This window comes from Bombina bombina, chromosome 6 (genome assembly GCF_027579735.1).
Source record: "Bombina bombina isolate aBomBom1 chromosome 6, aBomBom1.pri, whole genome shotgun sequence".
NCBI lineage: Eukaryota > Metazoa > Chordata > Amphibia > Anura > Bombinatoridae > Bombina > Bombina bombina.
This window is the reverse complement of record NC_069504.1, coordinates 922,599,313-922,614,939: the sequence shown is the minus strand read 5'-3', so window position 1 is coordinate 922,614,939 and position 15,627 is coordinate 922,599,313. Positions and strand designations below refer to the sequence as shown.

General features: G+C 39.2%; 1 protein-coding gene across 1 annotated transcript in view; it reads right to left on the bottom strand.

The window, feature by feature from the left end:
• Positions 1–15,627, bottom strand: part of LCP2 (lymphocyte cytosolic protein 2) — a 228,824-nt gene that overhangs the window by 99,515 nt on the left and 113,682 nt on the right. Inside the window, exons 6-7 of the mRNA XM_053719585.1 lie at positions 6,072–6,118; positions 5,585–5,759 (exon numbers count right to left, since the gene is read on the bottom strand). Of these exons, the coding sequence (XP_053575560.1) occupies positions 5,585–5,759; positions 6,072–6,118 (222 nt within the window). The remainder of the gene's footprint in view (positions 1–5,584; positions 5,760–6,071; positions 6,119–15,627) is intronic.

Genomic DNA, 15,627 nt, shown 5'->3' with positions numbered 1-15,627 from the left:
ATCGCATCTCCACCAGATATGGAGGAGATCCGCCTTTTATCTGCAACCTCTTCAGCACCGATTGCTGGAGTGTTTGTAAATTTGTTAAAGCCTCACGGGGGTCAGATACCATCATGATAGGTATTTGTAGTTCCTCTCTTGGATTTTGGATGATACTGATGCTCTTTTGTGTTTGTTGAAAATCTTCCTCCAGTCCTTTGAGGTCATGTTTGTTCCCAGGTCAGTTTGCCATTTATAACTATACGAAGTGGTGAATTGGGACGCAAGTCAGGTATCATTTTATATATGGATGAAATAGTGTGTCGATGATAAGTTGTGATGTACGTAAATGTTTGAAAGCCATCAGTGGCTTGCTTTACCTATTTTATTTGCCAAGTTCTGATTCTTAAGGATTTTTCTAGCTGGGGCAATACTTTTTAATATGTAGTCTTTTAGCTGAGAGTGATTTGATGTGTTGGCATCTGTTTTTGGTAGAAAAGGGAATTCAGGATTTTTTAATATGTGTGGTTATATATGTGCTTGTATTGATAGTTTTGTCCCATTGCATAAAAAGTTCTGTGAGAAGTGGATCATTTCTGGTCTGTGTTCGGGTCATAGCAAAGCCAACCAGCCTACGTTACTTGTTTGCAATATTTCCCTATCCAGCTGGATCCATTGCTTGTTATTTGAGTTAAAGCTCCAATCTATTATTTGTTGTAGTAGTATGGTTACCCTATAGCGTGTTATGTTGGGAACTCCAAGTCCACCCCTATCTCTTGTCAAGTGCAGTGTTTTCCTAGGGACCCTAGGCCTGATTCAGTTCCAGATGAATTGATCCATATTGCTTTGTAGCTGTTTAAGGAAATTTCTTGGTAGAGGAACGGGAATAGTTTGCAGTATATATAATATGTGTGGTAGTACATTCATTTTGATTACATAGATTTTGCCTATCCACGTAAGGTTTTTATTTTTCCAGCTGGATAGGTTCTGCACTAGTTTGTTTTGTAATTGGCAGTAGATATTTTAATTGTGAATGTTGTATATGCAGTGGGCATGGCTGTCTAAGCTTATCAATAATGTGGGGTTGAGATGTTTAATAATTCTGATTTGGCTAAGTAAAGGTGGAAGTTGGAGAGTTTGCCATATTCTGCGAGTGTGTCAAGGAGGATCGGTAGTGAGAGTTCTAGGTCTGTGAGTATTAATAGAATGTCATCGGCATACATAGCCAATTTGTACTCCGATGTTTGTGTAGTTATTCCTTTAATATTGGAGTCAGATCTAAACTTACAGGCAAGTACTTCTATCGATAGAGCAAATAGAGTGGGTGACAGTGGGTACCCTTGTATTGTAGCATTCTTAATGTCAAAGGGTTCTGAGAGAATAAGGTTAGTCTTAACTTTTGCAGATGGTTTAGAGTATATTTGGTTTAGAGAATATGTTGTTTGTGAATTGTTGGCCTATATTCATTTTGGTCAGTGTGATCCTGAGAAAATCCCAGTCCACCCTGTCAAATGCTTTCTCAGCATCTGTTGAGATGAGTGACAGTGGTTTTTGGGTATTATGAGCAAATGTCATCAGTTGTAATATTTTGAGGGTATTGTCCCTAGCTTCTCTCCCTGGAATGAAGCCTACTTGATCTGGTGCTATCAGGTGTGTTAATAATGGGTTCAGTCTGTCTGCCATATTCTTGCAAATATTTTTATATCCGTGTTTAGGAGGGATATTGTTCTGAAATTTTCTGGGGCATTAGGCAACTTTCCTGGCTTAGGGAGAACAGTTATACATCCTTCCAACATAGATTTAGGGAATCCTTCTTTTGGGTCTAGGGAGTTGAACAGTGTAGCAAGTTTAGGGACTAGAATGTGTGCCAGATGAGAAGTATGCGGTTGTGTATTTGTGGTGAGCCCATTTAGGTTATTTACCTTTTTTAAAGTGTGTTTCTTGAATCAGAATAATTGTCTTTTTGTTTGTAAAGATCATTGAGTACAATGGATCGTTTTTGTGATGTATTGAATCCCTTGACATTAATCGTGATGAGGTTAATTGCATGTGAGAGAGGATTTCTTTTCATATTAGGATTGGGAGGTCTGCTCTTAGTAATAAAGTAAATGAAAAGAAAAAGAAAACAATTAATAATAAATAAATAAAAGAAATACATATTACAACTTCGTGACTCAAACTTAGGTATTACAGATTGTGAAGGGTATTGTATGAGTCATAACAAACACCTGTAATTCGTGGATCTCTGTGTCTGATATCAGTTGTTGTCAGGAGGAGATACTTCATGTTGCCTTTCTGATAAAGATGGTTTTATTCTAAGGTGATAGTATTGTGTACTTTCAGCTGTCTTGGATTTGACTTATAAATTGATGGGTGTGTATAATATGTGTTTGGGTCTGGACTGATCTGTAATATATCGAGTCTCAGTTATTGTTATAGGTTGTTGTGAGGGAATGAGATTGTGGTTTGTAAGGTTATTATGAATGTAAGTGGTTCTAACCTATCGTCTAGTAGTGTATTAGATGTAGAGGGAGAAAAATATATTTTCTTATATTGGGTCTAGAGAAGATAGTGTTATTTCTGTAATTATTATTTAATATGTACTATAATGTGCTCATAACCTTTCATATACCTTGTACACACAATTCTGGGAGTACTAAACTGCTGTGTTATACATTCGACATGAGACAATATTGCATAGTTATCTGAGACATTAATATTATTTTTTTCACACTTAACAGTCCACATTAAGATAAAAGTTTTTATATTGAATTTAAGGCATAATGAGGCATTTCATGAAAGAGAACTTGGGGATACTCACCTGTCCATAAGGTACTGGTAAGTTTGGCAGTGTCTCTAGTCTAAGCTGGATGTATTTCTACAATGTTGCTCTTGTTGGTGCATTGCCTGTGGTATTTCATCACACTGTGACTCAGCGATGGCTTGGTTACTGCATGTATGTGAGGTGTCCAGGTTGATTCCGAATTCAGTGTAGAATTGTGGCCTATCTCCCTCTGTCTAAAGTACTGCAGTTTTGCCGTTGTTATTAGCAATGATGCTTAGTGGGAATCCCCAGTGGTAGTTAATATTATGCAGCTGCAGAGTTTCTGTAATATGCTTGAGATACCGGTGTTTCTGGATTGTTGTGGGAGATATATCTGAGAATATCTGAATCTGGGTACCCACATGCTTAATATGTGCTTTGGTTCAAGCACATTTTGCGATTTCTTCTTTGTCCATAAAGCTAAGGAACCGTACTATTATGTTCTTTGGTGGGACTTTGTTAGGTGGTTTTGGGCATAATGCCCTGTGGGCTCTCTCCAGTGAGATTTCTTGTGCAGAGGGTTTACCTCTAATTGTTCTGAAGAGGTCTTGCAGATAGCCATGTAGTGAAGAGGGATTAATGGATTCTGGAACCCCACATATTTGAAGGTTGTTCCTCCTATTGCAGTTATCCAATTCTTCAATCTTCTTCATCAGGAAAGATATAGTATCATGGTGCTGGTTTAGCTTCTGACCATTTTGTTGTACTGTAGTCTGGAGTGAAGATTGTGACTCTTCCATTTTGTCTACTCTGTTAGCCATCAGATTCATGTCGTTCTTTAACTCTCCAAATAAACCTTTAACTTCTGTCAGCATTTCTCTGATATCTTCTTTCGAATAGGGTAGCTTGAGATCTTCTTTAGTAATTAGATTAGTGTCATTTTTTTGTGTGGTTCTGCATCTTGTGTGTTTGCTGGTGATGCTGGAAGGTCTGTTGCACCGTCAGCTTTGTGTATTTGTGCAGTTAGATATTGATTCATAGTGGCTGTCTTCCTTGTTTTATCTGCTTTCTGTGTTTTTTTTGCAGGGCATAACCGTGTTTCAATTGATTTCATCTTTGTATAATGTATGATTGGTAAGAAGAGAATTTCTCTTGCCAGTGCTTTAGAGTAGGTGAGGGTAGTCTTGGGGGTACTTTTTATGTAGGTTTCAAAGTATTGCGTCTTCTTAATTTATTGCATTATCTCTGATAGTAGAGGTAAGGGCTTATGGGGATTACCAATTCATTTAGATTGGGATTCTTCACTTGTTTAATGGAGCACATCAAACAGTGATCTTGGTTGTTATGGATTGTGCTTTATTTATCCCCCTTTGCTTAACAGCTGATCCAGCTCAGCCTTAAATATATTTTGGCATCTACTAGGCCTGTGTTTTTCTGCAGCTTTGTGATTTTGTTATAAAAATTCCCTTTGCTTTAAATATTGTTTTGTCCGAGTGAACAGTCTCAGATCCGTGTATAGTATGGGGCTGATATGATCTGAAAGAGTCTCTTTTTTATCTGGTGTGGGGACTTAAGATCTGCTATCCCCTATTACTGTGGATGTGGCTATTCTAGTGCTTCACCCGGAACCCCCCGCAAAGTGACAGATGGCGGCAGGGCCACCAGAGCCTTACGGGAGTACCTGTCGCAATGATGGTGCAATTTTTTAATATGCGCAGCTGATACAGGGCCCTCTGTATTGGCATCTGATGTTTCTGGCTTGAGGGGTTTGCAAAGGACTAATGCCAGTCTAAAGTTTCTCTCCTCTCCCTCCGGTGATGCAGCGGGTAAAGGTAGTGCCGCCTGAATGTTGCGAGAGAATCTTTCAAGTTAATGGCACAGTTTGTAGTAAGCACCGCTGCTGCCAGGCCTTCCGTTTTTTGTGAAGTCTCTTGTGAAGCCCTTATGCGATCTACTGTGAGTTTGTGGTTAGTCTTGTGTCAGTAGCATCTAATGAGTGTTTACCCATCTTGTTAGAGCAGTTGATGGTCCCGAAAGCCACGTTGTTTAGTGCAGAAACATTGAAGACTTCAGAACCGTATTAGTGAGCGACCATTTTCCTGGGCTGCTAGGCTCCACCCAACATTTTCATTTTTATGTAGAATTATAATATTTAAAATTGTCATTTAAATATTATAATCAAATGTTGATTTTGATTAATTTGCATTGATATTTATGAGAATAAACTTACTACTGTAAAATGCAATATCTGAATGTCACATGATCTACTCCCATGGATTTATATTAAAGCCTAAGGGAATCAACAATGGGATGTTAATAATTTAATATTTTGCAAATGTTAACATCATTAACAAATGTGCCAACATGGTTCCCTTTAATGTTATATTTTCTCTGTTGCTCTAAAGAGATATAATTACCATAATACCTGCTCATCAAGTGGTATAACTAGGTGAAAGTGATACAAATTCATTCTTCATATACAGAATATTCTGACTGTTGAGTTTGACATTTACTATCTCAGCAAGACAAAAACTATGTATAGGCAAATTAAGCAAATTTCATATGGTCCTTCATTCATTGAGGTGATTGTTAAATTTGGCCTTGTTTCCCTAGCTATTGTTTAAGAGTATTTGCATTGCACATATGGCTGCCCAGAACAACCAATCCCTCTTTATTTTTCTTTCTAACATCTAGACAGCATTAGTAGTGAAAACAACAATTTGATGTGGCGGCTTTAATTGTGACATGATCTAATTTATGTATGTTCCATGATCTAATTTTACTTAACTAACATTCTTTCAGGTTATACATCTACAAAACTGAATTATATGGCTGTGTTACCTGCGTAGTGTGAGCCCCCTAAATTTGACTTTGGTGGAAATATTCCAGGAAGAAATTCTTCATTATTGGATGGTGGCGGTTCATAATCATTTCCAAATCCATTATCATTTTCTTCAGGTTCTTCATAGTCTCCTACATCATCATCATCATCATCTGGGCTTACATAGTCATCCTCCTAGTAATATAATTAGAAAAAACTTTAGCTATGAGAAATTTGTTGCTAACAAAATGTGTGTCATTCTTGAGTTTAAAATCTCATTGAAAGGAAATTCTAAAATTAAACTCTATCCCCCGCAAAAAAACAAATTAACAAACACATTTTTAAATTCAGGTCTCTAACAAGCTGCCACCAAATGAAGAGATCATTTTTAAATATGTGTAGTTAAATTTGTGTCAAGCAATTTATATTTCTGTCCCTTCAGGGGCATAGATTCATCACCATGAATAAACATAATAATGTTTAAATAATAATAAAAAAAGATCTTACAAATGATGAGTCAGACCATCCTTCTTGGTCATCTGCTGGAATATATTCTGTGTAAGAAATACAATTAATTGGTATGTAAAAATACAATGTTAAAGGTATTGCATTAAGTTGTAGTACAAAAATACACAAATGTTATCACAATTTTGGTTGTGACTTATTCAAAATATATATGGTGGGGAGATGTCCTGGACGGGAAGATTTGCAGCTATAAAATGTCCTTTCTGCCCAAATTAATTTACCTTTTTAGATGCATCCCTCTTAATATCCCCAGACCAACGCTTAATAAATTCCAGAATATGATATCCGCTTATATTTGGGGAGGTAAAAGTCCTAGAACATCTAGGCAGACTCTACAAAGACCAATCTGAAAAGGAGGTCTGGCTCTTCCCAGCATTCTTCTTTACTACAACGCCGCCCAACTCTCTCACTTATTTACTTGGAACACACAGCAACAAATTCCATGCTGGCATGGAATTGAGAACTCGCTCCTCACACCCCGGGTTTACATCTTGCTGATCTCCCCTGGATACCCGCACACCATAGGAAAAGCCTAGGTATCACACATCCTATTTTACAGAATAATCTCTGATTCTGGGACCAGGTTATGCATCATCCAGGTATTGCTCGCCATCCCTCCCCTGCCCTCACCTTAGCTAGCACTCTCATTTGTCTACCAGATTCTCACATAGAAGCCTGGCAGCAACATCTGTCCATCTGTGTTACGGAATTCTACGAGCATTATGTATGGATCGCACATCTTCAGCTATGTCAGAAGCTGCAGATCCCTCACAAAACACAATTTGAAGCCTATCACCTTAGCTCCCTCATAAGTTCCTGAGGTTACCCTAAACATAAGCTTAGAGGTCTCACAAAATGGAAACAAAAGTGGCTTCAGGCTTCCTTAGTTCAAAAATTGTGCAATTTCTTTCCTGGGAATGAGACTTGGCCTTCACAGCTGATGCCGATACTTGGGATAGACAGATCGTCTTTACTAAAAGACTTCTACATTGTTCCACCCTGTGGGAACTTTACTATAAGATTTTAGTTAGATGGCATTTGGTTCCCAACACCCTGCACAAAATTCACGGGACTCACTCCCCTCTCTGCTGGAGAGACTGTGGATCCATAGGCACCACCTCCCATGTGTGGTGGTTTTGCCCCAAAATACAACCACTATGGTTAGAATTATCCGCAGTTCTCAATCAGTTGCAGATCAAAATACCTCCTGTCCCAACAATCTATCTTCTCCATATGAATATACCCAAATTAACCTGCCCCCAAAAGGCCCTTACTATCTATCTACTTATGGCCACTAAGCTAGGAATAGCTAGAGTATGGAAACACAGAAACCCCCACCTTTCTCTAGCGTTATCTCCATAGTGCAGTACATCAGACAAATGGAGATACATTCGCACAAGCTTCTTGACAGAGTAGACATTTACTTTAAAACTTGGGCACCTTGGAACAACATATATCCAGAATGAATATCCAGAATGATAGACTCCGATATCACCCATTCCATGTCACAAGAGACTCTCTTTTCTTCCTTGCCCCTCCTCCCCTTTCCCTCTGGGGGGGGGTTCTGTGTCTGCATGTGTTTTTTTTTTTTTTTTTTGTTATTTTATTTTTGTTTGGTTTCCCCCACCCACCCCCACCCTCTTGATCCCCCCACTTTGTACGGAACTAGGCCTGATATTCCTATACACCTACACCATCATATTCTTCCTTTCACTAACTATTTTAAAGTATTTTAGCTCTGCAGAATCTGTTGGCGTTCTACAAATAACCGATAATAATAATAATATGCATAGAAAATGAGGCCCAACAGTTGATATATATATACCTATAATTGTATAGCATTAATCCCCCTCATTATAAAAACATCTAATAACTGTTCCATTACTACACCCGCTCCCCTCTCCCCCCTTCCCAACTTAAAGCAGCTCTTGCCTGCTGACTTACCCCCCTTCAAAGTTTACATTAGCACCCAAATACTGTTATCATTCATTTATATGTGTAGGTGCTTTCACCACCTATTCTACTCCTATTGTGTTTCATAATTGCACGCACCTACACCATATCATTACTCACTATAACAACCAGTATATTATATATAGAAAACAATTTATACTTAAAACAAGATTTCTCACTAATGTATCCGTTTGCATTTCTAATGTAAAAAAGATTTGACTCTTAAAAATCATATAGATTGTAATGTTTCTTTGCATTTGTTCCCATTGTAAACGGACTTACTCTGTTTTGTTATTGTTCATGCTATCAAATCTCAATTTAAAAAAAGAAAAATATATATATATATGGCAGTAGCACGGTAGCATGTAAAATGTAAGAGCATTGTAATTTAAAAGAATGACAGTAAAGAGGTTAGGTAAAAAGCTTCACCTGAAAACCACCACCAGAGTGCACTTGCCTAAAAGTGTCCATGGCTTTGAGATGATAGGAAAGCATTTTCATAGTAGGGCTTATTGGTTTTGCCATTTGAAAGCACCTCTAAATCTTCTCTTTTAAACAAGTGCATTGCAGTAGTTATTTTCTGGTAGCACTTTTAATATATTGGAGTTACCAACAGCAAAGGTAACATGTTACATTAAAGGGACCAAAAACTTGCTTTATTTATTTTTGTATTCATAAGGGAAGTAAGTATAAAATGTGTTTACAAATGTAAATGTACATGAATTTGAAAAAGTTGAAAAGCTGAAAAAGTTCAGCTTATTAAATAAATCACATGCCTCATACCATGTTCCTTCAACCAAAGCAGATGGATATTTAGGATCCACAGAGCATTATACTCACATTCCAATAAAAATCAATATTAAAATCACTTCACTGAACACAAAATATCATTGATTCTTTGAGAACCATGAATACTTGGGTCAATATCATGAAGATTGCATTCATTGTTTTCTGTTTATTGATCACTTTGCTAATTAGCTGGTATTTGTTTTTGGGAGGAGGGTGTATTGGTTTATTTTGCCTCTTTCTGGGGTTACAGGGTTGCTTCTCTTTTATTGTGTTTAATTACATTTCTGGTGTCTCCTAGACAGATCCAGAATGCATTACTATTTATTAGTTTAGTCCAAATTTAGAAGTATCAGTTGGGGTAAATTGATCAAGCAACATTCACAGGGTTGCATAAGTAAGCCTGCTCCACATATTTAAGAAGCAAAACTGCTTATTTTTTCCTCACCCCCTACACTCGCTCATTTTGGGTAATTAACATTCCCTGCTCTAGCGCAATTGATTGTGCTGGACTTGCAGCGGGCAGTAATGGCCCCCTGGAGGAGAGCATTGACGGAGGGGATAGTGACCCCCCCCCATCGTAGCAGTGGAGCAGTCCTGGGGTTCATAAGAGCTCCACGGAAGTGGCTCATCCTCTGTTCAGTCCCTGCAACCACAAGCCGAAGTTGGTTCCAGGGCTTGCGGTTGCAGAGGCTGTGAGGATGAGCGACGTTGCAGAGGAAGTGCAGCGGATAGCGGAGACAAGAGGCCTGGCTTGGCTGAAGTCTTACCTGGCTGCGGCACATCTTCCTGGACCGGAACCCACGGCGGCTGATGGCGGGATGATCCACGGCAGGCCGCAACGGCGGTCGAGGCCTCCGGAGCGGCTGTCCCCTGACGACGGCAGGAGCACCTGTTTATGGACGCAGCGGGGTCCTTAGGTTTCGGGGCTTACTGCCAGGGGAGCTGGGTGGCCGGAAAATGGCCTGCCAGTTGGGGCGCAAAGGGCCTGACGAAGAATCTGGTCTTTTTGGAGCTGTTTCTACTTCTGGTGGCAGTGAGGGTATGGAAATATAGACTTCAGGATAGGAAGGTTGTATTCCATTCAGACAACCTGGGGGTAGTATTTGCAGTTAAAAAACTGACGTCTTGCTCCCTGCCGGTGGTTCGCCTGCTGAGGCTGTTTGTGCTGGACTGCATGAGGATGAATGTGCTATTTCGCGCTGTGCATGTTCCAGGTTATTTGAATACTGTGGCTGATGCTCTTTCTCGCTTTTAGTGGGTGAGGTTTCGGGAAGTGGTGCCAGGAGCGGAGAAGGAAGGAATCAGTTGCCCACCGGACTTGCTGGAGCTGGAGGTTTGGAGCTAATCAGAGTTGCAAGGGGAGCGTTAGCTCCAGGTACATGGAGTGCTTATGTTAGAACATGGAAGCAATGGTTGAAGGTTCTGACAGATAGGGGCATAGTGGCGTCTAGGGATGGATGGATTCAAGGTTTAACGGCATGGATTGGGGAATGGGGTGAGAGAGGGCTCTCTAGGGCATTGGTGAGGAGGAATATGGCAGCTTTGAGGTTTTTGTTTAGACTGTTGGGATGGGAAGACTTGACAAAGTTGTTTCTTATCCAGTTGGCGGTGAAAGGAATCTGTAAGAAAAAAGTGGTGAAGGACAGTCGTCGCCCTATTGGTTTTCAGCTCCTGCTGAGGATCTTAGCAGAGTTGGATGCGGTGTGTACCTCAAGGTTTGAGGTCTTATTGTTCAGGGCGGCTTTTATGACAGCATTCTTTGGGGCTTTCCGGGTATCGGAATTGGTTGGGGCAAATAGAAGAGATGTGGGGGGCCTGCAGGCCAGGGATGTATCCCTTAGGGACAAGGTAGTCTGGATTTGGCTTCGGGGGTCCAAGACAGACCAGGAGGGGAGGGGTAGGTTGATAAAGCTGGGGGAGGCACAAGGGGCAAGATGCCCGGTAGCCAACGTAAAGGGATTTTTGGAGATCCGGCAGGATGCTCATTTGCCGTTGTTTGTTCACAGTGACGGCTCGAGTTTATCTCGCTTTCAGTTTTTAGCGGTGCTTCGGGGGGCATTAAAGGGCTTGGGGTTCAAGGCGGAGGAATTTGGGACGCATTCATTCCGGATTGGGGCTGCCACTGAAGCTGCCAGTTTAGGGCTGGGGGAGAGTGTGATAAAGAGGATTGGTGGTTGGAAGTCTGGATGTTTCCATTTATATGTTAGACCAGACCTGGTGGCTTAAATATGCTCTTTGTTTTATAGGTCCTATACAATGTTGGATAGTGGACCATTCCTATATATATTGGGCCCGGAAGGCAGCGGCGGTGATGGATGAAGGTGCTCAGTTGAAGTTTCAGGAGGAGACAGTGTTTTTACGTTGGCTGGGGGTTAGAGGACTAAGGTGGGACCAAGTTCTTAGGAAGGTGGTCGACCATGTTAGGTTGTTTCAGCCCCCAGATATTTTGGTCATCCACGCTGGGGGCAATGATTTGGGGTTTTCGTCCCAAAAAGACTTGGTGGATAAGATTAGGAAGGATTTGGGGAGATTGAGGGAATTATTACCTTGGTTAATATTTGTTTGGTATGACATTGAAACCCGATCAGTGTGGCGGGCGGCATGGGATTTCAGGAAGTTGGAGTCCTCTAGAAAAAAGATTAACAGGACGATAACCAGTTTTGTGGGCAGAATTGGAGGGTTTGGCATTCAACACGTAGAATTTGAAGGGGAGAAAGGTTGTTGTTTTTTCTTGAAGGATGGGGTACACCTCAATGAGGTGGGCTTGCACCTCTTTAATTTTAACATCAAAGAAGGGGTGCAAAAGGCCTTAGCCCGGGTGGGGGTGGCTTGTCAGTGACGAGCTGTGGCGGGGGTGCTTGTCTTTTCAGTAGGTTAGGTAAATGGGTACCTCCCTAAAGAGGCGGGAATGAGTTGGGGGAGATGTACCTGGTGATATGCCAGTGGAAGGTACAGCTCTGTGGGCAAGCAACCCAGGTTATGGGGTTTATTGTGTTAATGAGTTGTTTAATATGTTATATTTTATAAAAGATTTAATAAATGCGGGCTACAGCCTTTACACCCACTTGTGTGTCTAGTATCATTTAAGCAGAACGTATGCATAGTATGGGGTCATGCACAAGAATCCTCTTGTGCAATGATAAATTTCAGCCTGCAATAAAACATTGGAAGTGACTATTTCAGGCGGATAGGTTCACTACTTGCGAAACTGTCCACCTGCAAGAAGGTAAATGTACCCTTTTGTACTATTATAGTAATCATAAGATAATTAAGTAGCACTCTGGTGACCAATACATACAAAATACATTTTTATTTAAATCCTTTTTTAATCCACACATAGGAGGACACCTCACGGATCTGACTTGTTTCATGCTGAGATAGCGCTAAGTCATAGAAATTAGCAAACTGACTGCTTAAATTTACATTTAGCCATTCACTTGATCAGAACAGAAAAACATTAAAATAGAAGAGAATGTTATACCCTCAATTACAAAAGATTTTCAAATAAAAACATTGAAAATCCAACGATTAACCCATGTATCTCCAAATGGTAGTAGTACCATTATAAAGATTGTACAATAAATACTGTATACTAAATCAGAGATACTGTGGTTGTACTTATTCCCATATTTCTCTCCTACCCAGTATGCCTTTCTAATAGCCAAGGATTTCCTCACCTAAATGGGATGGAATAATTCATACAGCACATTAAGAAATACCTCTCTTGTGGTTAACTTTACCACTCTTGTTGATGGGCTGCGTACACTTGATAAGGATGAGTATACTGCCTATCCTTTTCTACCCCATGGTTAACCAATTGTATAATTTTATAATTTGGCTTCACTAAGCTTATAGTGGAATTGCAACTAGGAACTTCTAATTTTTCCTTTCCTGTATTAGAAGCTTCCCCGACTGCACCTATTCCATTGTCTTTCCTACCTCTTGCCACAACATATGATCTGCCAGCTTGTTACACAACCACACACATGGATATACTCATAGATTGGAAACAAGCTCAAAAAACACTTAGGACAAGACACAATAACTCTAGAGTAATATGTGGTAACCCTGAATGCCCACTGGGAGATATTTATAGTCACATCTCACATCAATGTAGACAAATATATCCATCAAGGGACCTCTATTTCACCATCAGACTTTTCCATAACATACATTATCAAACTGTTTCTCTGTTCATATAATTGTAACGGGGCACTTGAGTGGAAATCCACGGCCCTTATTCCCAAATACATATGGTGAAAGCACCAAATCCACAGAGATTATATGCAAAATGTATCCGTCCGTAAGGCTCACAAGGTCCAGAGGTAGTCAACTGCAAAACTCTTCCTGTATCTGATCGGTATAAGAATAAATAGAACATTCTCTGCTATGTGAAGAACATTGGAATGTGAAATATTAATATTTCATGTCGAGTTAGCGCACTTGAGGAAATTCGATCAGGTGTGCACCCGAGTAAGGATGTTTTTCCCCCACTTTTTGCACTCCATTGAATTCTATGGGGGAACATGTTAATGCAGCTGCAATATTATAAATTCAGATTTTAGGTCAGTGCTTGTGCGAAAAATGTATAACTTACAATACGCACGCTACTTGACATGCTAAAAAAGCTTACTAGGACTCCACTTTTAATCTAGCCTTAGGTCAGTTATGTCCTTTAATTGTATTGTAAATACCCTATGGTATTCCATATAACCAAATTTTCACTTATTTCTAGATAAGACAATACACAAGTATCAGCAAAATCATCTTTCTTTTGGTATCCCCTGCCATTGCACCCAGTCTATGCATTGTTCACAATTGGTCAGTTTACTGCCTTACCTATATATCAGCTCTAACTGAGTGATACACTCCCCCACACTCAAAAATACATTCTCCACATCTGGAATAAAACAGTACTGCAAATGCGATCAATGGAAACAAAGCATAATAGTTCAATAAGGTCTTGGTGGCTACAATGGCTTCAGATCTCAGGAAGTCACAACTTAGGGTTATATATGTCAGTCCTTGAGTAAGCTACATAAGTGGATATATGATTAAATTCTTATTTTCCAATATATTATTTGTGAACAATATGATACTATAGCAGACAGTAGCCAAGATCTCTGCAGTTTCCTTGAGAAATGAAAGCACTATTTAGAAGTTCTTTATCTACCTATACATAGCAACAAGTTGTACTACCTTTTAAGAATCTCAGAGGGGAGTGGTGTATATGCACTAATATTATCATTCCTACTATATAATATCTAGACAATATGTGTCATTATCCTTTACTGTTTCTCTTCTGACGATTAAGCTAAAAGTTTAAAAAAGAAAAAAAAAATGAAAGGGAAGTATAGAAAAACAACTATTATAGTGCCACATTTGTGCATATACTATGAAATCAGCATTTATTATTGCAAAAAAGTTTATAAAATCAGTGAAATAATTCCCTGGATCAGTCAGATTTGCATATTTTTTATAGCTGGTGGCTGATTATTTATTTGAGCCTGTGTCTTCCCTTGTTCCATTAGTAACAGACTGACCTTGGAGATTCTTTAGCTGTACAGAAGAAAAAGGGCTTCTTGTGGCCTACCTGACCTAAGAGAATTTGCAACTGAGAGTATGGTGTTTTGAGACATTAATGAGTATGGTGATATGATTTTATAAGTGCAAACATAAATCTCACCATTCAGGTAATACTTATTCCTAGAATGTGTCATTTAACCAAATGCACAGGCACAGTAAATATCAATAGTGTTATAAATTTACAGTTTTTTTTTTATTATATGGCCTAAGTTTTGTTTACTATTACTTGTATTATCTTACAAATGTATTTTTTGTTAAATATAAATTGTATTCCAACATATGTGCCTTTTTTAACAGTATGTAGAGGTCGAATTTTGTAGAAATATTCACCTAGATTACGAGTTTTGCGTTAACAGGGGTGCGGTGCTAACGAGCAGTTTATGCTTACTGCTAACTTACAGACAGCACTGGTATTACGAGTTTTTACAAACCCGGCGTTAGCCGCAAAAAAGTGAGCGAAGAGCAAAATTTTGCTCCACATCTCACCTCAATACCAGCGCTGATTACATTAGCGGTAAGCAGGTAAAACGTGCTTGTGCATGATTTCCCAATAGGAATCAATGGGGGAGAGCCGGCTGAAAAAAAAACCTAACACCTGCAAAAAAAGCAGCGTAAAGCTCCTAACGCAGCCCCATTGATTCCTATGGGGAAATAAAATGTATGTCTACACCTAACACCCTAACATGAACCCCAAGTCTTAACACCCCTAATCTTACACTTATTAACCCTTAATTGGCCGCCCCCTACATCACTGACACCTGCATTATATTATGAACCCCTAATCTGCTGCTCCCAACATCGCCGACACCTACATTTTATTTATTAACCCCTGATCTGCCGCCCCCTATGTCGTCGCAACCTACCTACATTTATTAACCCCTAATCTGCCGCCCCCAACGTAGCCGCAACTATAATAAAGTTATTAACCCCTAAATCTAATTCTAACCCTAACTGTAACACCCCCTAACTTAAATATAATTTAAATAAATCTAAATAAAATTACTACAATTAACTAAATTATTCCTATTTAAAACTAAATACTTACCTATAAAATAAACCATAAGCTAGTTACAATATAACTAATAGTTACATTTTTATTTTACAGGCAACTTAGGTTATGTTTTATTTTACAGGTAAATTTGTCTTTATTTTAACTAGGTAGTTATTAAATAGTTAATAACTATTTAATAACTATTGTACCTAGTTAAAA